This window comes from Microcaecilia unicolor, chromosome 5 (genome assembly GCF_901765095.1).
Source record: "Microcaecilia unicolor chromosome 5, aMicUni1.1, whole genome shotgun sequence".
NCBI lineage: Eukaryota > Metazoa > Chordata > Amphibia > Gymnophiona > Siphonopidae > Microcaecilia > Microcaecilia unicolor.
This window is the reverse complement of record NC_044035.1, coordinates 236,545,658-236,570,870: the sequence shown is the minus strand read 5'-3', so window position 1 is coordinate 236,570,870 and position 25,213 is coordinate 236,545,658. Positions and strand designations below refer to the sequence as shown.

Genomic DNA, 25,213 nt, shown 5'->3' with positions numbered 1-25,213 from the left:
ATGAAATATGATCAGGGGATCCCTCAACAGAGTGCACCCCCATTGCCCCTCCACCGCTTGTAGCATCCCTTCCCAGAACCGTTGGACCCGCGGACAGTGCCAAAACATATGACCCAAATTCGCAGTAGCTGTTCCACACTTAGGGCATGTACCGTCACACCGGGCGACAAACTTAACAGCCCTCCTCGGAGCTATGTACATTCTGAGTAAAATTTTATACATTCGTTCACGTTGTGGGATCGAAAATCTCATTGTGTACAATTGTTTTATATAGGATTGGCATAACTCTACTGTCACTTCACATTCCAGGTCCTCTGTCCAGCCACGGGCCAAGCGCGCATAATCTATTTCTGGAGCTGTATCCCTCAATTGTTGAAGGTGAAATTTAAGTGGCACTGACAACTGTGCCCCCAGGGTGTACATTTCCGCTAATACATCCTGCACATCCTCCGTGAGATCAGTCCAACAGAGGGAGGCGACATAATGCTGTAATTGAAGATACGCGAACTGATGGCCCGCACCCGTTCCCAGTAATTCCACTAACTCCATAAAGGGCTGCACCCTCCCTTCCTCTGTGAGCACCTGGGACAAGAAAATTACCCCTTTCCCCGCCCACTGCGTGAATACACTTCTACCATGGCCTGGCGGAAAATCCAGGTTATCGCAGAGGGGCAGGAGAGGAGTCACCCGTGCTGTAAACTGGTGTCTCCTACATATCCATCTCCAAGTAGCCCGAAGGGCCGATAACATGGGATGAAGCCGAAGCGCCTGCTGTGGCATCCCCCGTCCCCCATGCAGAAGGCAGCTAAAATGCCACCCCGGGAACCACGATACCTCTACGGGGGTCAGGGAAAACTCAGATGTGCCTCTAAACCAGTCGTTTATATGCCTCATTCCACAGGCCACGGAGAGGAGTTTTATACTAGTTAGTCCCATCCCGCCGCCCCCTCGAGGCGAGACAAGTGTCGACATCGGGAGCCTAGGTCGTTTCCCTTGCCAAAGAAACTGTTGTAAAAGCTTATTTAGGCATTTCTCCTCCTTGCCTTGGAGGAATATCGGTAATTGCTGAAATAAGTATAACCATTTGGGGGCTAGCAGCATATTGACCAAGGCTATCCTCCCCCACAGAGACAAGGGCAACGCCTGCCAGAGTGTCAGTTTCTGTTTTGTCAGCTGCGCCAAGGGTTTAACATTACATGAGTATAGCGCTCTTAAATCTCTGGGGATAAGAACCCCCAGATACTTCAATTCTCCCTCCACCCACCTTAAGGGAAAGTCCCCTCTCCACCTATGTTGTAATGTCTGATCTAAAGCCATAGCGCAGGATTTTTGAGTGTTTAGGGAGAAGCCAGAAAGTGCCCCATATTCCTTAAGTAAAGACAAGGCACTCTCCAGCGAAGACTGCGGATCAGTCAGAGCTAACACAATGTCGTCGGCATAGGCCAATGTTTTAACAATTTCAGGGCCAAGATTCATCCCTTTTATCTCAGTGGAGCCATTCAGAAGTCTAAGTAAGGGCTCTAGGGAGAGGTCAAACAGCAAAGGCGACAAAGGGCACCCCTGCCGTGTTCCTCTATAAATAGGAAACCGCTCAGATCTACCCCTATTAACAGCAATCCTTGCTCCCACATCAGTATATAGAACTTTTATGAATCTCCTGAACCCCCTCGGCATCTCCATCCATTCTAACACATGAAAAAGGAATTCCCATGACACACGGTCAAACGCCTTAGAAGCATCCAAACTGGCAAGCATCATGGGATCTCCCTTGGCTGCACTCTGCGCCATGGCCAAAAGTATTCTGCGCACATGTAACACCGAGTGCCTCTTCGGGATGAAACCCACCTGCGCCTGGCACACCACCTCAGGAATATGCCTAATCAGTCTATTTGCCATCACCTTGGACAACAGTTTAATGTCCACGTTGAAGAGGGAAATAGGCCTATATGATTCGGGATCCTCCGCCAATTTCCCCGGTTTGAGGAGCATTACTATTCATGTGGGAACTCCCCTGAGTCTAACACTGCATTATAGTACTCTAGTATTGCCCCCATTATGGGAAGTTGCATCACTTTATAGAATTCCCCAGAATATCCATCCATCCCCGGCGCAGAATTCAATTTTAGACCCTTTATTGCCATCTGTAATTCCTTAGGGTGCAGAGGAGCATCCAAAAAATCCTGCACCTCTGTGGAAAACTTCCCCAACCCTGCCCTACCCAGAAATGCGGAAACTTCTGCTCTGTTGAGGGAATTCCCACGAGCATATAATTGTTGAAAATGCTCCTGGAATATCTTCAAAATTTCCTGTGTTTGGTTTGTGACCTGCCCGTTACCACCTTTCAGGGCAGCTATTGTCCTGTCCCCCCCCCCCCCAACTTTAAATAATTTTGCCAAGAGGCCACCTTGACGGTGCCCATATCTATGAAACCTGTAATTCTGAAAAACTAGCTGCCTTTTTGTTTGTTCATGTATCAAGGAGTTGAGTGTTGCTTGCAAAGATAAATAATTATCCTTTGTATTTTGTGATGGAGACATCAACATTGCGCGCTTGGCCCGCCGTAGACGACCAGACAAATTTAAAATATTGGCCGCTAATTTTTTACGCCTCATGACCGTATATTGAATAATATCCCCTCTCAGAACGGCTTTGGCGGTACACCAGAACAGCTTTGGATTTGTCTTATGTTGCCCATTGTGATGAGAGAAATCCTCCCACTTCTCTTTCAAATATTTAATAAATTCAGGGTCTTTCGCTAAATAATTAGGAAATCTCCATTGTCTTACTGGGAGACATCCCTCCGGGGCCTCCAGCTCCACCCATACCGGCGCATGGTCTGAGACCACTACCTGTTCTATCTTCGCCTACGTTACCCCGGGAAAAAGAGAAGAAGAGACAAACACATGATCAAGTCTCGCCCAGGACCCATGTGCCCTGGATCTATGAGTGTAATCCCTGTCTTCAGGATGTAACAATCGCCATGTATCCATTAATCCCAAGGATGAGGTGAATGACGGTAACACCTCCTCCCCACCCACTCCCCGTGTCCCCATACTCCTACTCCCTGTACAGTCCACTATAGGATCCATCAAGGCATTCATGTCACCAGCTATTATTAGATGTTTACCTTGAAACGGAAGCAGTTCCTTGATAAGATGAGAAAAAAAAACGGGGACCTGGGGAGTAGGGCCATATAGGGACAACAAGTAAACCTCCCTTCCCTGAAGACATATCTTTACCAAGAGATATCTTCCTTTGTCATCTTGAAGAATTTTTTCCGCTGAGTAGACCAGAGTCCGTCTAAAGAGGATCGCCACCCCCCTTCTGCGCTCTCCCGAGGAGGCCCATTCTACCCCTCCCACCCACATTCTTTTTAACTTCTTGTGTTCTGCCTCTGATAATCTTGTCTCTTGGAGACAGGCCACATCAGCCTTAAGCCTGTTCAAATGGGTCAAAATTTTGGTTCTCTTTATCGGAGAGGAGATCCCCCCAACATTCCAGGAAATTATCTTACACGACAGAGCTACCTGGTCTTAAGCTCCGCATACCAAAGATCATATATATATGTATAGAGGCTGGGGGCCCAGCCCTCCCCCCACCCTCTGGATACCCATCTGCATTATGTCACAAACTGAATTGAACCCTCCGTCTAATACCAAGACACTTGCTCTTGAAAACCCCTCCCACTTCTGCGTCTAAATTTAAAGCGGCCATGCTAAAAAAAAAAAACAAAGCGCACATTGATGTCTGTTACTTGCATCTCAGTATAAGAATCCAGAAAAAAAAAACGCTTATATTTAAGCAGCAGAAACAGACACCAATGTGTGATTCACGTTCTGGTTTTACCAGGCGCATGCAAACAGGTCATTTAGGGCACTTTTTGGGGCCTTATTCGTGGAAAAACAGGGTCCAGGAAAAGTGCCCTAAATTCTCGCTAAAAACACATATTTTTTTTCCATTATCGGCGAAAGGCGCCCATTTCTGATCGGCCAATAACCACGCCCCAGTTCCGCCTTCACCACGCCTTCGACACGCCCCCATCAACTTTGTCTGCATCCGCAACGGAGTGCAGTTGAAAACGTCCAAATTCGGCTTTCGATTATACCGCTTTATTCGTTTTTGTGAGATAAACGTCTATCTCCCGATTTGGGTCACAATATAGGCGTTTTTCTATTTTGATTATAAGCAGGATAGACAAATATGGTTTAATGAGACAGAGTCAGCATGGACTCAGCCAAGGGAGGTCTTGCCTCACCAATTTGCTTCATTTCTTTGAAGGCATGAATAAACATGTGGGGGTAAAGGTGAGCTGGTTGAGTTCTAGAAAGCTTTTGACAAAGTACCTCATGAGAGACTCCTGAGAAAATTAAGGAGTCATGGGATAGGAGGCAATGTCCTTCTTTGGATTAAGAATTGGTTACTGAACAGAAAATAGAGGGTAGGGTTAAATGGCCTTTTTCTCAAATGAGAAGGGTGAATAGTGGAGTGCCACAGGGATCTGTACTGGGACCAGTGCTATTTGACATATTTATAAATGACCTGGAAATCAGAACGAAGAGTGAGGTGATTAAATTTGCAGGTGACACGAAATTATTCAAAGTTGTCAAAATGCATGTGGATTGTGAAAAATTGCAGGAAGACCTTAGGAAACTGGAAGACTGGGCATCCAAATGGCAGATGACATTTAATGTAGACAAATTTAAAGTGATGCACATTGGGAAGAATAATCCAAATCATAGTTATCTGATGCTAGGGTCCACTTTAGGAGTCAGTGCTCAAGAAAAAGACCTAAGTATCATTGTACACAATACACTGAATTCTTCAGCCCAGTGTGTGGTGGTGGCCAAAAAAGCAATCAGGATGCTAGGAATTAATAGGAGAAGAATGCAAAATAAGACCAAAAATATTACAATGTCTCTGTATCGCTCCTGTTATGATATAGCGGAATTAGGGAAGGTTCAAAGAAGAGTGATCAAAATGATAGAGGGGATGGAACTCCTCCCATATGAGGAAAGGCTAAAGAGGTTAGAGCTCTTCAGCTTGGAAAAGAGATGGCTGAGGGAAGATATGATTGAGGTCTTCAAAATCCTGAGTGGTGTGGAACGGGTGGAGTTGAATCAATTTTCTCATTCAAAAAGTACAATGACAAGGGGACACTCAATGAAATTGCATGGAAATACATTTAAAACAAATAGGAGGAAATATTTATTCACTCAAAGAATAATTAAGCTCTGGAACTCGTTGCTGGAGGATGTGGTAATGGCGGTTAGCGTATCTGGGTTTTAAAAACTTGGATAAGTTCCTGGAGGAAAAGACCATAGTTTGTTATTGAGATGGACATGGTGGAAGACACTGCTTGCCCTGGGTTTGGTAGCATGGAATGTTGCTACTAATTGGGTTTCTGCCAGGTACTCGTGACTTGGGTTAGCCACTGCTGGAAGCAGGATACTGGGCTAGATGGACCATTGGTCTGACCCAGTATGGCTATTCTTATGTTCTGCGCTGTTCTGGTGGTATTTTATGGTGCTATTCAGAATAGCGCCAGAGTTTTTATCATCGGCCCCCTTGTCAAGCAGCTCAACTCCTACCTTTTTAGACTCCCTGGATGGAAGGAAGGCAGGAACTTGGCACCTTCTCTACACTCACTTTTATACACTCCTCTTACTAAGGTCTAATAGACTAGCCTACATCCCCCCCACCCCCTTACAATTTACTGTCACTACCCAAGAGCTTGGATCCAGAATGTCTTCCTGTTACTGCAAGGCAAGCACATGTTGGCCTCCTGTTACTGTTCCCTGTTGAACGATAGCACCACATTTTCCAAAACTCATTGGTAGGCTGTACTCATCTTGTACACTGCAGGATCAACAAAGTCATTCTGCATAGTCTGAATGTGAGTGCACTACCAACATTATAAAGGAAGTAGTGTGTTCAGGAGGAAATGGAGATGTATACTGGGTCTTGTTGATTTTCAGTCAATAATGGAAACACTGTTTTCTGATACTGGGGCAAATATTCAGGATTATGCCTCCATCTCAACCTGAACCTTTTAGTTGTTTTAAAAATTCATTAAAGAAATTAGTACAATTGTAAAGTTTTCCTATGTCATTTGCCACCATAACATGAATAAAATATTGTCCATCAGTATTAGAAAATTTTACTTACGCTTATAAATTAAGGCCTTCTCAAACTACACTGCACAAAATAACATGACAACATCCGACTTGATAAAATGAACTGTAATGCATGGGCATCTCTTTCTCTAGAGACCAAGGGTACAAGGTAGGTAAACACATGTGGACTACATGCCTCATCTGTGGGACTGTGTGAGATAGAGGCAAAGATCACCTTCAAGATTCTGACTTCATGGATGGCCTCTTCTACCCATTACATGCATAATGAATCTAATGTCCAGGCAGAAATTGGGTGAGAAAAAAATAAATCTTTACTAACGAAAAGACAAAAATCACTACATGTCATCCATTTTAGGAAGAGTAATAAAAACAAGTTATTGTAACTATTTTAATTGATGACAAATAAGCAAATAGACTACTTTAGATAGTGGATCTGGCTGGTTGTCGTCTCAGAAGCAGACCCCTTTCCTTCCTTTGTAGCTCCTGTGAGTCCTACCAGACTCCTTTTCTGTTCTTGGTAGACTCTCTGGTTCTATCTTTCCTTCTCAAGCTCTCTGAACCTTCCTGGAGACCTGTTGGAACGAAACTCCCCTTCTTTTCTCCCTGAGCCCTCTAGAAGATTGGTGTGAACAGATCCATCCATGAAGGGTAGGATGAAATCCTGATTCCTCAGCTTACCCAACAAATTTCTGAAGCCTTGAAGTTCGGAAGAATGAGGGAGAGAAGGGCATGAAGGACTACTGGCTGCTCGGGCCACCTAGCATAGTGTTTCTTGCACACCACTGATAATGAACCGATCCTCCGATAGAACATCATTTATTACTGCCCTTTGTCACCTCCCACTCAATCAGTTTCTAACTCAATCACTTTAGGGCCTATGCAAATGGTTTTCAGTTTTATAAGTCACTGATATAAAACTGTATCAAAGGCTTCGCTGAAATAGAAATACAGCACTCTCCCCAGAGCCAACTCACTGGCCACCCAGTCCAAGAAATTGATCAGATTTATCTGGCAAGACATACCTCTAGTAAAGCCATGCTGACTTGGATTTATAATCCATTGGATTCCAGAAACTGCACTATCCTTTTAGCAGGATTTCTATTAATTTACTCACAACAGAGGTCAGAATAACTGGCCTGTAGTTCCTAACCTCCTCCTGGTTTTCTGGAATGGAGACAAATCTGCCATCTGCAGGCCTTCATAGGCATTGCAGATTCTAAAGAAAGGTTGAAGATCAGATAATGGATCCATCAGAACTTCCCTGTGTTCCTTTAATACCTTTGGAGGTTAAATATCTCCATCTGGCTCCATTGTTTTATCTACTTTGAGTTTATCCAGCTCCTCATGAACATATATTTTTTTTAATTATTCAGGGTCTACTTCACTTCCATTGCTATATGTGTTTGTTTTCTAGGGTTCTACACCCCTTCATCTGTAAAGACAGAACAAAAATATTTCTTAAGCAATTCCACTTTATTCTCATCAGCTTCTACATATTCCTCCCCTTCATCCTTGAGTCTCACAATACCAGTTTTGTACTTCTTCCTGTCATTAAAGGTCCCTTTTACTAACCTTAGCCATCAATAAACACTAAGAAGCCCATTTTTTATCTATGGGCTTCTTAGCATTAGTGTGTATGCTAAGCTGTAGTAAAAGCATCTCTAATATAGCTACAAAAAAAATCTGGTCCTCTCCCCTTCCCTCACACTTTACTGTATTGGTTATTTTTAATTCCATTTGAATCTTTGCTTTCCTGACCACCTTGCCTGCTTCTATTAGCTTTTCCTGGTATTGTTGTGTGTCATCTTCTTATTGTGATCTTTTGTAATTCATACAGGCTAACCTCTATTTCTTTACCTTTTCAAATATTTCTTTCAAAAACCATTGCACCCTCTTTTTAAGTTCATTTTTATTTACTTTCCTAACATAAAAGGTTCATAGTCCTTAAAAATATCTCCTTTAAATCTTACCCACTGCTTTTTTGCTTCCTCCAGTCTAAATGTTCCCATCCTACGAACAACTCCTATTTCTGAACAGGGTTTTATAGGGGCAATTACATCATCATTAAATTAGGATAGTATACTTCAACTATCAAACTGATACCTCAGAGACTGATTTAATCTCTGGCACAGTTCATAGTTAACAGGAGCCATGAACCCTGAAACTACAATTGCTTTAGTAAGAAGCTAAATTTGGGACACCCTTACACAGGAGAGGATTCACCTGATTCCAAAAAGTTAATGATAGTTCTTGTTATAATTTTAAAAGCCACCACTGCAGTATATGTCAGTGTTGATGTTAATGGTAAAATGTTTTAAACAACTTCCAATGAAAATTTGGCAATTTTTTCTATGTGCAGCTATTGAACTTCATCTCTCACCCACTACCTTTTGCCCAGCAGCTCCCTTTCTCCCCTTTGCCCAGCATCACCATTCCTCTATCTCCCCACTCACCTCCTGACCTATATCCATCTCTATCTTTATCCTCTGTGTAGCATCACTCATCCATCCTCATGTCTCTCCCCCAATACATACCCAACATCTGCCTGTTTCTCTTTCCCTCCTCAGCTGTTTCTCTCTCTCCAACTACAAAACAGCATTCTCATCTCCTGATATATCAGCATCAGTCAATCTCTTCTGTCTCCATTTCTCTGTCCAGTATCTTTTGTCTCCCTCTTTTCTCCTTTGCCCAACATTCTCCTCTATTACCCCTTCTGTCGGTGGCAGTTCCAGGCTCCAGCACACCTACTCTCTTCTTCCTTCAGCAATGTCATGATGGCTCCAGCAGAACTCATACACAGGTTTGGGTTTTGTGATCTGTAGCTGGTAGCACTTCTGCACCTGTGCCCAGGGAACAGCCTATGAGATCCAAGTATGGGTGATCCTTGACCAAAAAGATAGATGATCACAATGATGCTCTTGTAGCATTACACCCAGTACAGATGTCTTTGTTTGCTCTGCCTTCATTTCAGCACCAGTTTCAGTAACAAAATTAATCTTTTGTTAGCACTGGAAGAGAAATGTCGTCAGGAGATGATGCTGAAATTTGGGCGCCTTGTTGATCTAGAAGTTCTGCAAACCCTTTCTGTTAACACAACTCTGGAGGAACTGAAGGAGAAGACCTTGGAGAATGAAATGAGGCTGGCCCATGAAATTAAGAAGTGGGAGGTAAGACAAAAGCTTGAGCTGGGAGTTGCTAGTAGGCTGTTCAAGAAGCACCAAACCACTTGTAGAGCTGTTGGGGAGATCTGCAAGATATTAGTGGAGTTGGAGAGAAACCTATGGATCTCACACATGCACTAGCATCAAGCATATTGATGAAGACACACATGTTTTTGATATCTTGAAAAATATACACACTGACATATATTTATTTATGGAGATGTGATACTTGCATACATATCATCTGTATCTATTCCACAAAACAGGTTTAAAATTCATATATAGAATAAATGCTGGCAGCAAAAATACCTCATTCACATAACTGTCTCAAATACTACCCTAGTTCTGCCCCTGGGTTGTTCTTCTTCTTATTCTCCAGCACATTCTCATTGTCTTGCATGCAGTTGTTCTCATTCACTACCCCATCTAACAGTGCTTGTCATGTTGCTGTCTCACAGGATAAAATCGTAGAAGTGAAGCGGCATCTGATGGAGGTTACAAAAGAACACACCATCAAGTTAACACAGATGGACACACTCCTCTTGAGAAAGAAAGGCCTTGAGATCAAGTTGGATGAACGACAGACAAACCCAGTATGTAGCCTTCCAGGATCCCAATTGTCACATCCTTATAACAGGTCATATTTATTTATTTAGATTTTGCTCACACCTTTTTCAGTAGTAGCTCAAGGTGAATTACATTCAGGTACTCTGGATAGTTCTCTGTCCCAGGAGGGCGCACAATCTAAGTTTGCAGAGGGTTAGGTGACTTGCCCAAGATCACAAGGAGTAGCAGTAGGATTTGAACTGGCCACCCCCGGACTGCAAGACCAGCGCTCCAACCACCAGGCCACTCCTCCACTCCAAAATTGGGCAACATTAAAATAATGGCTGAATAAATATATCCACTCAGATTAATCCCTCTGCAAGTGATGCACATTTGGGTAAATCATTTATTCAAAAGAAAGAGAAAAAAATCCCTATGTATCTTCATTTCGTTGTGTCCTGTGTGTCCTGAAGTAAATATACAAATTTGTTCTTGAGTGCAAGACCTGAAAAAAATCTGTAAAATAGCCCCACGTCAACTGACAGGTTGGATAGTGCTGGGAAGGAGCCTGCTGTCTTGGTATATGTGGGTACCAATGACATAGGAAAAATGTAGGACAGAGGTTCTGGAAGACAAATTTAGGCTCTTAGGTAGAAAGCTGAAATCCAGATCCTCCAGGGTAGCATTTTCGGAAATTCTCCCCATTCCACGTGGAGGACCCAAGAGGCAGGCAGAGCTCTGCAGTCTCAATGTATGGTTGAGACAATGGTGCAAGGATGAGGGATTTAGATTTCTTAGGAACTAGACAACATTCTGGGGAAGGGGGAGCCTGTTCCAAAAGGATGGACTCCACCTTAACCAGGATGGAATCAGGCTATTGGCACTAACTTTTAAAAACGAGATAGAGCAGCTTTTAAACTAAAATGGAGGGGGGAAGCTGAAAGTCACTCAGAAGCGCATGGTTCGGTCCGGAGTATCCTTGAAAGATACTATTGAAACAGGACATTTTGGAAATCTCAATAGAGAGGCTTCAATAATGGTGAAAGTAAGCCAGGAGTGTTTAATGGGAAAACAAAGTAAAGGATGCAAATTATCCCCGTAAACTTCAAAGCAGCTTGTAGATGCTAGGAAAAAACACAATTTGAAGTGTCTATAAACAAATGGTAGAAGCCTAAAAAATAAGATGGGAGAGTTGGAGTATATAGCACTAAATGAAGAGGTAGATATAATAGGCATCTCAGTGATCTGGTGGAAGGAGGGCAATCAATGGGACACTGTGCAATCACGGTACAAATTATATCTCAATGATAGAGTGGATCAAATTGGAGGGGGGTTGCACTATATGTTAAAGAGGGAATTAGTCAAACAAAATAAATATTCTACATGAAACAGATAGCAGTGTGGAATCCGTGTGGATAGAAATTCCATGTGTGAGGGGAAAGAGTATATTGGTAGGACTATACTACCATCCATCAGGATTGAACAAACAGACAGATGAACAAATGTTTACAGAAATTAGGAAAGCTTGAAAATTGGCCAACATTAAAATAATGGGTGATTTCAATTACCCCAATATTGACAGGATAAATGCTACATCAGGGGGTGCTAGGAAGGTAAAATTCTTAGCTGTAATAAATGACCACTTCTTGGAGCAACTGGTTCAAGAACCGACAAGAAGGGGAGCTATTTTAGATCTAGTCCTTCATGGAATGCAGGGAATGGTGCAAGAGGTAATGGTGTTGGATCCGCTGGGAAACAGTGATCATAACATGATCAAATTTGAGCTGGTATTTGAAGTCACTAAAGAAATCTACTGTAGCAGCATTCAATTTTCAAAAGGGTGACTATGACAAAATGAAGAAAATGATTAGAAGCTGAAAGGGTTGGCTGCAAAGGTTAGGACTTTAAATCAGGCATAGGCATTGTTTAAAAATACCATCATGGAAGCCCAGACCAGATATATTCCACATATTAACAAAGGTGGAAAGATGAGCACATGACAGCCAGCGTGGTTAAAAGGTGAAGTGAAAGAGGCTATAGAGTCAAAAAAGCATCCTTCAAAGAATGGAAAAAGGATCCGAATGAAGAAAATAAGAAGTAACATAAGCAGTTTCAAGCAAGATGCAAAGCACTACTAAAGAAGGCTAAAAGAGAATATGAAGAAAAACTTGCGGCAAATACAAAAACTCATAGTAACTCATAGTAAAACCTTTTTCAGGTACATCAGAAGCAGAAAGCCTGTGAGGGAATCCATGGGACTGTTGGATCATGAAGGAGCAAAAGGGGCACTCAGGGAGGACAAGGTCATAGCAGAGAGATTGAATGAATTCTTTGCTTCAGTCTTTACAATGAAGATGTAAGAGATCTTACCTGTACTGGAAATGGTTTTCAAGTGTGATGATGAGGAGGAACAGAAAGAAATCTTGGTAAACCTGGAAGACGTACTGAGCCAAATTGACAAGTTAAAGAGTGATAAATCACCTGGACCGGATGGCATACATCCCAGAGTACTGAAAGAACTCAAACATGAAATTGCTGATCTGCTGTTAGTGATCTGAAACCGGTCATTAAAATTGTCCATAGTACCTGATTAGATTAGAGGGTGGCCAATGTAATGCCGATTTTTAAAAAGGGTTCCGGGGTGATCCGGGAAATTATAAACTGGTAAGCCTGACTTCGGTGCTGGGGAAAATAGTGGAAACTATTATAAAGAATAAAATTATGGAACACATAGACAAACATGGTTTAATGGGACAGAGTCAGCATGAGTTCAACCAAGTGATGTCTTGCCGTATCAGTTTGCTTCATTTCTTTGAAGACACAAATAAACATGTGGATAAAGATGAGCCAGCTGATGTAGTGTATCTGGATTTTCAGAAAGCTTTTGACAAAGTACTTCATGAGAGACTGCTGAGAAAATTAAAAAGTAATGGAAGTGTCGACATCAGCCTTCTGTGGATTAGGAAACAGAGGGTAGGGTTAAATGGCCATTTTTCTCAGTGGAGGAAGATGCATAGTGGAGTGCCACAGGGTTAACATATTTATAAATGATCTGGAAAACGGAATGACAAGTAAGGTGATTGAATAGTTGTGTGTCATTTGCAAATTTAAAGTTGTCAACGCAGGTGGATTGCAAAAAAATTGCAGGAAGACCTTAGGAAACTGGAAGACTGGGCATCCAAATGGCAGATGAAATTTAATGTGGACAAATGCAAAGTGATGCACATTGGGAAGAATAATCTGAATCATAGTTACCTGTCCACCTTAGGAGTCAACACTCAAGAAATAGATCTAGGTGTCATTGTAGACAACACACTGAAATCTTCTGTACAGTGTGCGGCGGCAGCCAAAAAAGCAAACAGGATGCTAGGAATTATTAGAAAAGGGATGCAAAATAAGACCAAGAATATTATAATGCCTTTATATTGCTCCATGATGTGACCTCAGCTTGAGGATTGTGTTCATTTCTGGTCACCATATCTCAAAAAAGATATAGCAGAATTAGTAAAGGTTCAAAAAAGAGCAATCAAAATTATAAAGGGGATGGAACTCCTCCCATATGAGGAAAAGCTAAAGAGGTTAGGGCTTTTCAGCTTGGAAAAGAGACAGCTGAGGGGGAATATGATTGAGGTCTATAAAATTCTGAGTGCTGTGGAACGGGTAGAAGTGAATCGATTTTTCAGTCTTTCAAAAAGTACAAAGACCAGGAGACAGTCAATGAAATTGCATGGAAATACTTTTAAAACAAATAGGAGGAAATATGTTTTCACGCAAAGAATAGTTAATCTCTGGAACTCACTGCCGAGGATGTGGTAACAGCAGTTTGCGTATCTGGGTTTATAAAAGGTTTGGACAAGTTCCTGGAGGCAGTGCTGCCGAGAGAAATAGCCGGGCCCGAGGCAGAACCGGACTGCCGTCTGCCCCCCCACACTCGCGCCGCTATCCCCAACTTGCACCACCGCTCCCGCCTGCCCGCCCCCTTACCCTTGTGTGTTTGTCTCCAAGGGGGGGCTCGGACCCGGCGTCGGCAAACTGCTTCCTGCTCCCACGGTCTGTCCCAGGAGTGAGGACCCAGATGATTGCATTAACGTTATATCATGCTAATGCAGTCATCTGGGTCTTGGGCGGCACGCAGTAGCAGGGGAGGGCAGACCCAGAAGCAGGCAGCAAGAAGAAGCTTGCTGGGCCCGGGCCCCCCCTTGGAGGCCAGGCCGGGAAATTTTGCCCCCCTGTCCCCCCCATAGGCCCTGCATGGAGGAAAAGTCCATAATCTGTTATTGAGATGGACATGGGGAAGCAACTGCTTACCCCAGGATTGGTAGCATGGAATGTTGCTACTAATTGGGTTTCTACCAGGTACTTGTGATCTGGATTGGCCACTGTTGGAAGCAGGATACTGGGTTAGATGGACCCTGACCCAGTATGGCTATTCTTATGTTCCTATGTTCTTATAGTATGTTTCTGGTGTCAGAAGACTTGCATCTACTATTTGTGTTACACTGAGGAAAAGCAATATTCAAAACTTTTTCCGTGAGTAAAAATGTATTTTGATCGTGGAAACGGGGACTTTGAAAATTTGCTTGACTACATGCATTGTTCAACAATGCATATACGTTTATCCATGAACTCTGGAGATATTTCTGAGGGTGGTAGAAAGGAATAACGCGCGCAGGTTTGTTTATTCTCACCTATGCATATTGTTTAGTGCTGAAAACTTAGTCATAGAGAAAGCAGGCACAAATTTTGGCAAATTTTATGAACTTTAATGCAATACCACTAATGGCGATCGCCACTATGGAACAATGTAAGTCACATCACATTGAGCCTGCAAATAGGTGGGAAAATGTGGGATACAAATGCAACAAATTAAAAAAAAAGTAACTTTTTATGAGGCAATAAATAAAGCAAAAGTACTCCAACATCTGATGCTCATGACACGGGGACAAAGTTTGTCCCTGTCCCTGCCCCCATCTCTGTGAGATGTGTCTGATCCCATCCATACAAGTCTCTCTGTACAAAACAACTATACAATCTCACATAAGAGTATTGGAGCCAATGTAAGGCAGCACTGCCAAGTGAAGATCTGCTAAAATGCAATATCTTATTCCTCCATGTATCAAGCCTCACTTACTACCATTAATAACTATTCTACATGGAAGTACAAAAGTAGATTAAAAGAATTCTTAGAAATAGAACAAATTAGTGACCCCTAATTTGGTGGTATGCTTTATGTTTGAGGTAAGATCGTGTGATCTCTACCTTAACTCATGTAATCTGGGTGTACAACCATAGGTACTTATTCTAGCCTAAGACTTCAGTTGTGCTATCTAAGGATCTCCTGGGGATTCATAAAATAAAACATGGCAAGTCATTTATGCTCTCTAACACAACTTAATTATAGTTGCTGCAGTAGGCAGCCAGTGTACTGTACTGAAGAAGTACCCTTTATCAATGCTTTATATAGTCACAATATTCTGTATGATCTGCAGTTGAGAAGCTGTTTTAACTCAAAACATCACAACTTGATGAAGGTACCCATTTCTAACCTTGTAGAGACCACAGCCTCTAAACACTGATAGAGATCATGAATGTCAAAGGAGATAGGCTGGGAATAAGACATCTTCAGAGAATAGTAACTGCATGGTACAACCTAGTAAATGTGGCACAGTAACAGATTAAAAATCAGGAAATGAGCAAGGTTGCTAAACCCCTCTAGGAATTGCCTAATGGTTAGAGCAGCAGGCTGAGAACCTGAGAAACCTGGTTGAAACTGCAGCTCTTTCCTGCTTTCCTTAAAACAATATTCAAAAGCACAAGACTGCCTCCTTCTGAATAGGTACTAGAAGTGCCAGTCTGACATCCTCCTCACCCTGGTAAGAAGAAAACTCAACATGACTTTACAGTCCTATCCTCCACCCCCAGCTGTTTAGCTTTAACAAAAAAATTAGAAGAACATCTCTAGGTTTCTAGTTCCCAAGTACTGGTGAGCATAGGAGCTGACTCTGTGGGTGCTTGAGCACCCCCAATATTGAGAAAATCCCTTGTACGTGTCCAAGGAAGAGTTATTTCCATTGGGCTTAGCACCCTCAATAATTTTGAAAAGTTGGCTCCTGTGCTGCTGAGTACCTTGTTTCCCCACAGAGTTCTCCATGGTCCAGCTTCCTGTATTGAGCTCCTCACACAATTATTCTTCTCCCCACTGTACTTCTAGAGAACTCTCTTTATGGGTTTCTAGGCTCTAAACCCCTCCCCGCTTTTTAGATCTCCAGCTTTCTGGGAGCTTTGTGCACTTCCCCCAAGTAGGATAATTGTCATAGTCCCTCCTAGCCTTCCAGTTTCCTGTTGGGTTGCAGGCTTTCCTGCCCCCACCCATCTAGGACACTCCTCCCATTCACCTTCAGCTAGTGTCCGAATTTTCCTATCTGGCCCTCCTCTTTCGTCTCTGGAAATTTCCTGTTGTAGCCCAGGCTTCATGGGAGTTCTAGTCCCCTTTCCTTCTTAATGAGAAACACCTTTTTTGTCAGTGGTATTAATTAATCAGAGAGAGTTCTGCAGCTCACTTCCACTATAGGTTGCTGTCAAGCTCTACCCGGGATCTGTTCATCCCTAAGCAAATATTTAGGGCTCTGGGGCTCCCCTTCATGACAGGATGGGACCTGTACCCGTCACACTGTAAACCACCTTGCTATGTCTCATATAAGCAGAATATCAAATTGTAAAAAAATAAAATAAACTATATTCTCCGAGGACAAGCAGGCTGCTTGTTCTCACTGATGGGTGACGTCCACGGCAGCCCCTCCAATCGGAAACTTCACTAGCAAAGTCCTTTGCTAGTCCTCGCGCGCCCGCGCGCACCGCGCATGCGCGGCCGTCTTCCCGCCCGAAACCGGCTCGAGCCGGCCAGTCTTCTTTTGTCCGCACTCGGTACGGTCGTTTTTTCGCCGTGTCGAGCCCCGGAAAGTCGACCTCGCGCGTCCAAAGTTTTTTTGAGCGTGTTTTTTCTTCGGAAAAGCTTTCTTCTAGTGCGGGAAGTGCTCCGGAAACCCTCCCCGGGTTTCGTGTCAATCCTCCCCGTACTTCCAGCTTTTTGCCCCGATAAGTTTTCTTTCGTCGTCGGGGTAGGCCTTTTTCGGCCTCGGTCGAGATTTTTCTCCCTCTAAATTTTGGTGCTTCAATTTTCGCCATTTCGGCTTTTGATTTCGCCGGCGTGATTTTTCCGCCCATGACATCGAAGCCTTCCAGCGGCTTCAAGAAGTGCACCCAGTGCGCCCGGGTTATCTCGCTCACTGATCGACACTCGTCGTGTCTTCAGTGTCTGGGGGCTGAGCACCGCCCTCAGAACTGCAGTCTGTGTTCCCTGCTTCAAAGGCGGACTCAGGTAGCGAGACTAGCCCAGTGGAACGTGCTGTTCTCGGGCTCTTCGTCGGCATCGGCACCGGGATCTTCGAGTGCATCGACGTCGTCAGCGTCCAGACCATCTTCCTCGGCCGCCCTTGCATCGAGTGCATCGAGGCATCGGGCCTCTGCATCGGCGCCGAGACATCGGATAGCTGCATCGACGTCGGTGGTACCGGGACCTCGTCTCCTGATGTCGTCGGACGGTGGTGCATCGAGTGGAGTGCAGGTGAGGGCTGTCCATTCCCCTGCTGGTGGCGGTGAGCCCTCGGGTGGGTCTCCTCCTACCCTGAGGGCTCCTGCGGTACAGCCCCCCCGAGATCGACCCTCTTCGGTCTCGGCCCCGAGGAAGCGACGGATGGATTCTACGTCCTCCTCGTCGGTGCCGGGGAGCTCCGGTGACATGCTTCGGAAGAAATCGAAGAAGCATCGACACCGGTCTCCTCCCCGTGTCGGCACCGAGAGCTCTGGGTTGCCGAGGGATTCGGCACCCAGCAGGCATCGGCACCGAGAGGACCGCTCACCCTCTGTTCAAGAGGTGTCGATGCGCTCCACTCTGGACAGCCCGGAACAGCCTCCTCGCCCGGAACAGGTTCTGACGTCGACGCCTGCATCGACCTCTCAGCCTTTTTCTGCAGCCACTCTGAACGAGAGCCTCTGGGCCGTTCTCCCAGAGATTCTGGGAGAGCTGTTGCGCCCTACCCCTCCGGTACCGGCGGTGCTTGCGCCTCCGGTGCCGTCGAGCGTGGCGCCGGCTGGCCCATTGCCCAGGTTGAGGTCCCCGACGTCGGTACCGCGTGCGGTGCCGACCGCGGCCACCTCCCAGGAGGGCTCCCCGACTACGTCGGCGGAGGGAGCTTCGCCGATGCGGGCGAGGGAGTCTTCCTCTCGACGCCCCCGTCGTGGACGTGGTTCCACTGAGTCGAGCAGGGCGAGGTTGCAGACACAGGTTCGGGAACTTGTGTCTGACACCGAGGGTGAGGCCTCGTGGGAGGAAGAGGAAGACCCCAGATATTTCTCTGACGAGGAGTCTGAGGGTCTTCCGTCTGATCCCACTCCCTCTCCTGAAAGGCAGCTTTCTCCTCCTGAGAGCCTGTCTTTCGCTTCCTTTGTCCGGGAGATGTCTACGGCCATCCCCTTCCCGGTGGTTGTGGAGGACGAGCCCAGGGCTGAAATGTTTGAGCTCCTGGACTATCCTTCTCCACCTAAGGAAGCGTCCACTGTTCCCTTGCACCATGTCCTAAAAAAGACATTGCTTGCGAACTGGACAAAACCCTTAACTAATCCCCACATTCCCAAGAAGATCGAGTCCCAGTACCGGATCCATGGGGACCCAGAGCTGATGCGCACTCAGTTTGCCTCATGACTCTGGAGTTGTGGATTTGGCCCTAAAGAAGGCTAAGAGTTCTAGGGAACATGCTTCGGCGCCCCCGGGCAAGGACGCTAGAACCTTAGACTCCTTTGGGAGGAAGGCCTACCATTCCTCTATGCTCGTGTCCAAGATTCAGTCTTACCAGCTCTACACGAGCATACACATGCGGAACAATGTGCGGCAGTTGGCGGGCTTGGTTGATGCTCTCCCCCCCGAGCAAGCCAAGCCTTTTCAGGAGGTGGTCAGGCAGCTGAAGGCGTGCAGAAAATTCCTGGCCAGAGGAGTTTATGACACTTTTGATGTTGCGTCCAGGGCCGCTGCTCAAGGTGTGGTGATGCGCAGGCTCTCATGGCTGCGTGCCGCCGACCTGGAGAATAGACTCCAGCAGCGGATTGCGGACTCGCCTTGCCGTGCGGACAATATTTTTGGCGAAAAAGTTGAACAGGTGGTAGAGTCTCTCCACCAGCGGGACACCGCATTCGACAAATTCGCCCGCCGGCAGCCTTCAGCCTCTACCTCTACAGGTAGACGATTTTTCGGGGGAAGGAAGACTGTTCCCTACTCTTCTGGCAAGCGTAGGTACAATCCTCCTTCCCGACAGCCTGCGGCCCAGGCTAAGCCCCAGCGCGCTCGCTCTCGTCAGCAGCGTGCGACTCAGCAAGGCCCCGCGGCTCCCCAGCAAAAGCAAGGGGCGAGCTTTTGACTGGCTCCAGCACAGCATAGCCGACATCCAAGTGTCCGTGCCGGGCGACCTGCCAGTCGGAGGGAGGTTGAAAGCTTTTCACCAAAGGTGGCCTCTCATAACCTCCGATCAGTGGGTTCTGCAAATAGTCCGGCAGGGATACACCCTCAATTTGACATCAAAACCTCCAAATTGTCCACCGGGAGCTCAGTCTTACAGCTTCCAGCACAAGAAGGTACTTGCAGAGGAACTCTCCGCCCTTCTCAGCGCCAATGCGGTCGAGCCCGTGCCATCCGGGCAAGAAGGGCTGGGATTCTATTCCAGGTACTTCCTTGTGGAAAAGAAAACAGGGGGGATGCGTCCCATCCTAGACCTAAGGGCCCTGAACAAATATCTCGAAAAAGAAAAGTTCAGGATGCTTTCCCTGGGCACCCTTCTCCCCATGATTCAGCAAAACGATTGGCTATGCTCTCTGGACTTGAAGGATGCCTACACGCACATCCCGATACTGCCAGCTCACAGACAGTATCTGCGATTTCAGGTGGGCACACGCCACTTCCAGTACTGTGTGCTACCCTTTGGGCTCGCCTCTGCACCCAGGGTGTTCACAAAGTGCCTAGCTGTGGTAGCAGCGGCACTCCGCAGGCTGGGGGTGCACGTGTTCCCATATCTCGACGATTGGCTGGTAAAGAACACATCAGAGGCAGGAGCCCTGCAGTCCATGCGGATGACTATTCGCCTACTGGAACTACTGGGGTTTGTGATAAATTATCCAAAGTCCCACCTTCTCCCAGCGCAGAGACTCGAATTCATAGGAGCTCTGCTGGATTCTCGGACGGCTCGCGCCTATCTCCCAGAGACGAGAGCCAACAACTTGTTGTCCCTCGTCTCGCGGGTGCGAGCGTCCCAGCAGATCACAGCTCGGCAGATGTTGAGATTGCTGGGCCACATGGCCTCCACAGTTCATGTGACTCCCATGGCCCGCCTTCACATGAGATCTGCTCAATGGACCCTGGCCTCTCAGTGGTATCAGGCCGCCGGAGGTCTAGAGGACGTGATCCACCTGTCCACGAGTTTTCTCGACTCCCTGTATTGGTGGACGATTTGCTCCAATTTGACTCTGGGACGTCCCTTCCAAATTCCTCAGCCACAAAAAGTGCTGACCACGGATGCGTCCCTCCTGGGATGGGGGGCTCATGTCGATGGGCTCCACACCCAAGGAAGCTGGTCCCTCCAGGAACGCGATCTGCAGATCAATCTTCTGGAGTTACGAGCGATCTGGAACGCTCTGAAGGCTTTCAGAGATCGGCTGTCCCACCAAATTATCCAAATTCAGACAGACAACCAGGTTGCCATGTACTATGTCAACAAGCAGGGGGGCACCGGATCTCGCCCCCTGTGTCAGGAAGCCGTCAGCATGTGGCTCTGGGCTCGCCGTCAAGGCATGGTGCTCCAAGCCACATATCTGGCAGGCGTAAACAACAGTCTGGCCGACAGGTTGAGCAGGATTATGCAACCTCACGAGTGGTCGCTCAACTCCCGAGTGGTGCGCCAGGTCTTCCAAGCGTGGGGCACCCCCTTGGTAGATCTCTTCGCATCTCGAGTGAACCACAAAGTCCCTCAGTTCTGTTCCAGGCTTCAGGCCCACGGCAGACTGGCATCGGATGCCTTCCTCCTGGATTGGGGGGAGGGCCTGCTGTATGCTTATCCTCCCATCCCTCTGGTGGGGAAGACTTTGTTGAAACTCAAGCAAGACCGAGGCACCATGATTCTGATTGCTCCCTTTTGGCCGCGTCAGATCTGGTTCCCTCTTCTTCTGGAGTTGTCCTCCGAAGAACCGTGGAGATTGGACTGTTGTCCGACCCTCATCACACAGGACGAAGGGGCGCTTCTGCATCCCAACCTCCAGTCGCTGGCTCTTACGGCCTGGATGTTGAGGGCGTAGACTTTGCCTCTTTGGGTCTGTCAGAGGGTGTCTCCCGCATCTTGCTTGCTTCCAGGAAAGATTCCACTAAGAGGAGTTACTTCTTCCATTGGAGGAGGTTTGCCGTCTGGTGTGACAGCAAGGCCTTAGATCCTCGCTCTTGTCCTACACAGACCCTGCTTGATTACCTTCTGCACTTGTCTGAGTCTGGTCTCAAGACCAACTCCGTAAGGGTTCACCTCAGTGCGATTAGTGCATACCATTACCGTGTGGAAGGTAAGCCGATCTCAGGACAGCCTTTAGTTGTTCGCTTCATGAGAGGTTTGCTTTTGTCAAAGCCCCCTGTCAAGCCTCCTACAGTGTCATGGGATCTCAATGTCGTTCTCACCCAGCTGATGAAACCTCCTTTTGAGCCACTGAATTCCTGCCATCCGAAGTACTTGACCTGGAAGGTCATTTTCTTGGTGGCAGTTACTTCGGCTCGTAGAGTCAGTGAGCTTCAGGCCCTGGTAGCCCAGGCCCCTTACACCAAATTTCATCACAACAGAGTAGTCCTCCGCACTCACCCTAAGTTTCTGCCAAAGGTCGTGTCGGAGTTCCATCTGAACCAGTCAATTGTCTTGCCAACATTCTTTCCCCGTCCTCATTCCTGCCCTGCTGAGCGTCAGCTGCACACATTGGACTGCAGGAGAGCATTGGCCTTCTATCTGGAGCGGACACAGCCCCACAGACAGTCCGCCCAATTGTTTGTTTCTTTTGATCCCAATAGGAGGGGAGTGGCTGTAGGAAAACGCACCATATCCAATTGGCTAGCAGATTGCATTTCCTTCACTTACGCCCAGGCGGGGCTGGCTCTTGAGGGTCATGTCACGGCTCATAATGTTCGAGCCATGGCTGCGTCGGTAGCCCACTTGAAGTCAGCCTCCATTGAAGAAATTTGCAAAGCTGCGACGTGGTCATCTGTCCACACATTCACATCTCATTACTGCCTGCAGCAGGACACCCGACGCGACAGTCGGTTCGGGCAGTCAGTTCTTCAGAACCTGTTTGGGCTTTAGGATCCAACTCCACCCCCCGAGGGCCCTGTTTGTTCTGTTCCAGGCTACACTCTCAGTTAGTTGGTAATTTTTTTAGGTCAATCTCAGTTATGTCCTCGCCGTTGCGAGGCCCAATTAACCATGGTTGTTGTTTTGAGTGAGCCTGGGGGCTAGGGATACCCCATCAGTGAGAACAAGCAGCCTGCTTGTCCTCGGAGAAAGCGAATGCTACATACCTGTAGAAGGTATTCTCCGAGGACAGCAGGCTGATTGTTCTCACAAACCCGCCCGCCTCCCCTTTGGAGTTGTGTCTTCCCTTGAAGTGTATTGTCTTGCTACATACTGGACTGGCCGGCTCGAGCCGGTTTCGGGCGGGAAGACGGCCGCGCATGCGCGGTGCGCGCGGGCGCGCGAGGACTAGCAAAGGACTTTGCTAGTGAAGTTTCCGATTGGAGGGGCTGCCGTGGACGTCACCCATCAGTGAGAACAATCAGCCTGCTGTCCTCGGAGAATACCTTCTACAGGTATGTAGCATTCGCTTTCTTTTCTTCCATCTTTATGCCTCTTTTTCACCTTTTCTCATTTACAGCTGTACTTTTTCTCTTGCTCTGGTGATCATTCCCTTACTGTTGTCATCTTTTTAGATCATTCTTTACTTTGAGTATTACCTTCTCCCCTTCGCTTGTTTCTCATCCCTCTCTGTCTTCATTTTCCTTTTTCTTTTTCTGTATATTCTCCTTGGTTTGCCTTTCGTTATTTTATCTCATTTTTTCTACAGGGTGAAGAATTCCGTGTGGTCCGGAAGTCTGACATTCAGGACAGAGAAAGGCTGATGCAATTGGTCACGTTCCAGATCCAAGAAATTGATGTCTTAAAGGAAGAAATTAATCTTTTGTCCAGGAAAGGTGGCAACATTCTTCCACCAGCTCAGGGTCCAGTTCCCCAGAACCTTGACAACCTTCTTTAAACACTTCATAGCCTTCTGGCCCATTCTTTCAAAGCATGTGGTTATACATCTCCCTGTGTTCTGAAACTGTGTCTCATTTATTTGTTTCTTGGGCACTGATACACCATAGCCACCTGTATTTGTAACTTTAGAGAGGATTACAATTGATATAATGATGGTAATAACTGTTGTCAACCTGATGATTAAATAACAGACCTTGAGGAAGATTATTCATAACATTTTGTTGAAGAGAAAAGCATTTAACAGAAATTTTCATCCAGACCAAGCCATTTCCAATCTCTGTGCCACCATACAACAACTTTTTTTTAATTAATTTGCCCCGGTCATGAATAGAATGAAGTCAATGCCAGCAACACCCAAGTCTCTAAACCTAGTTACACCATAAAACATTACCCAGAAGGCCTTTGCATATCTGGCTCAGCCTCTTTCTATCATGGTCCTTCTAAAAAATTACGATAAGTGTTTTGTTTTGAGGTTTTTTTGTGCAGCATTTGGAACTTGGATTCAAAGACTCTGATTTACATCTTTACCAATTTTGTTGCCAATTTATTAAGAATCACTTTATTTTCTAGGTTTAGATGGTTATTTATTTAACTGCATGGAGACTATTAAAGATATATAGAAAAATTCAAATTTTCATTTTTCTTATTCATGTTTTAAACTAAAACTATGTGATCTGTTTTAAAATGCTGTTTTGTTCTGACACTAATAATAAAAACTTTTACAGAGTGTCTATTTCATTGACAGTGAGAACAAACACAGTGGACTTAGACATTTCTTACTAAGGAGCATTCTTACAAGGCTTTTTCTAGTTGAAGTTTTCTGTACCTTAAATCCTAATCCTGCAAAGTGTAATTTCTTCAGCTATATTGGTTCATTATTAAAGTACTTTATAAAGTGCTTAAGAGAGGATCATATACTACATAAGACAATCCCATGGAGCTAGTTAGAGCAGTATGTTGTATTCTTATGTTTATTTAACTTGATATACTGCATAAAAGTAGGGATGTGCATTTGTTAACATCCACTTGGCTCATTATCACACCTTACAAATTGTAGTGTATCCAAAATTGGTTTAACATAGGTTAAGCTGTGAACTGACATGTATACAATCAATTTGTATGTGTTAAAAATGATTAAAACAAATATGCGAAACAAACTGAAAAAATCAACCAAAAATCAAGGGATAAAGCAAACGAACTGGCTTATGCATATCCCTAATAAAATCTACTTTCTAGCTAACCAACAGATGGTGCTCTCAGACTTCTTGAGCTATTAACGATAAAGGAAGTGCAGTGAATGTTAAGTGTCCTAACTGAGCAGTACACCTTTTTGGTTGTCAGACTAGCAGGTTTCTTTGTTTCTCTTGGCTTTTTCCACCTTATTTTTAGCATTCTTTCTTCCCATTTCTACTACTACTACTACTTATTTCAGACTTTTACTTTTTTTCTTTTATAAAAGTTGCATACTCTTATTATGCCTGTATGCCCCTGCTTTTAAATATCACCTTCTTTAAGGTCACCTGTCAGCTGTACCTGCTATGGTCATGTTTTAAGGAGGCAATTTTCAAATAGGCCACATAGTTACAAAGTATGTGGGCATTTATACCCCATAAAGTTTGTAGTTAATTTATTTATTAGGATTTATTTACCGCCTTTTTGAAGGAATTCACTCAAAGCAGTGTACAGTAAGAATAGATCAAACATGAGCAATAGGCAATTACAGCAGTAAAAATATTCGAACAACAATACAAAGTATGGCATAGTATACTACTTGCAATGACAACACAATATGTACTAGAACATTATAATTAGTAGTGAAGGGTAAGGCAAAGTTGTAATATATAGATGAGTAAGAAAGTAGGAAGAATTAGAAAGTAAGGTGATTGATTTGAAGAAAGTTGCACATTGTGAAGATGTGCATGGTTTTTAAAATCCCGGATTTATCCCCAACCTAAATTTACATCAGTAAATAGTTTTGAAAATTGCCTTTCTG

General features: G+C 45.3%; 1 protein-coding gene across 1 annotated transcript in view; it reads left to right on the top strand.

Annotated features, from left to right (window-relative positions):
* The window catches only part of CFAP44 (cilia and flagella associated protein 44), a 444,725-nt gene extending 420,602 nt beyond the window's left edge, over positions 1–24,123 (top strand). Inside the window, exons 32-34 of the mRNA XM_030203902.1 lie at positions 9,141–9,301; positions 9,754–9,888; positions 23,030–24,123. Of these exons, the coding sequence (XP_030059762.1) occupies positions 9,141–9,301; positions 9,754–9,888; positions 23,030–23,218 (485 nt within the window). The 3' untranslated portion in view covers positions 23,219–24,123. The remainder of the gene's footprint in view (positions 1–9,140; positions 9,302–9,753; positions 9,889–23,029) is intronic.
* The last annotated feature ends 1,090 nt before the right edge of the window (positions 24,124–25,213 follow it).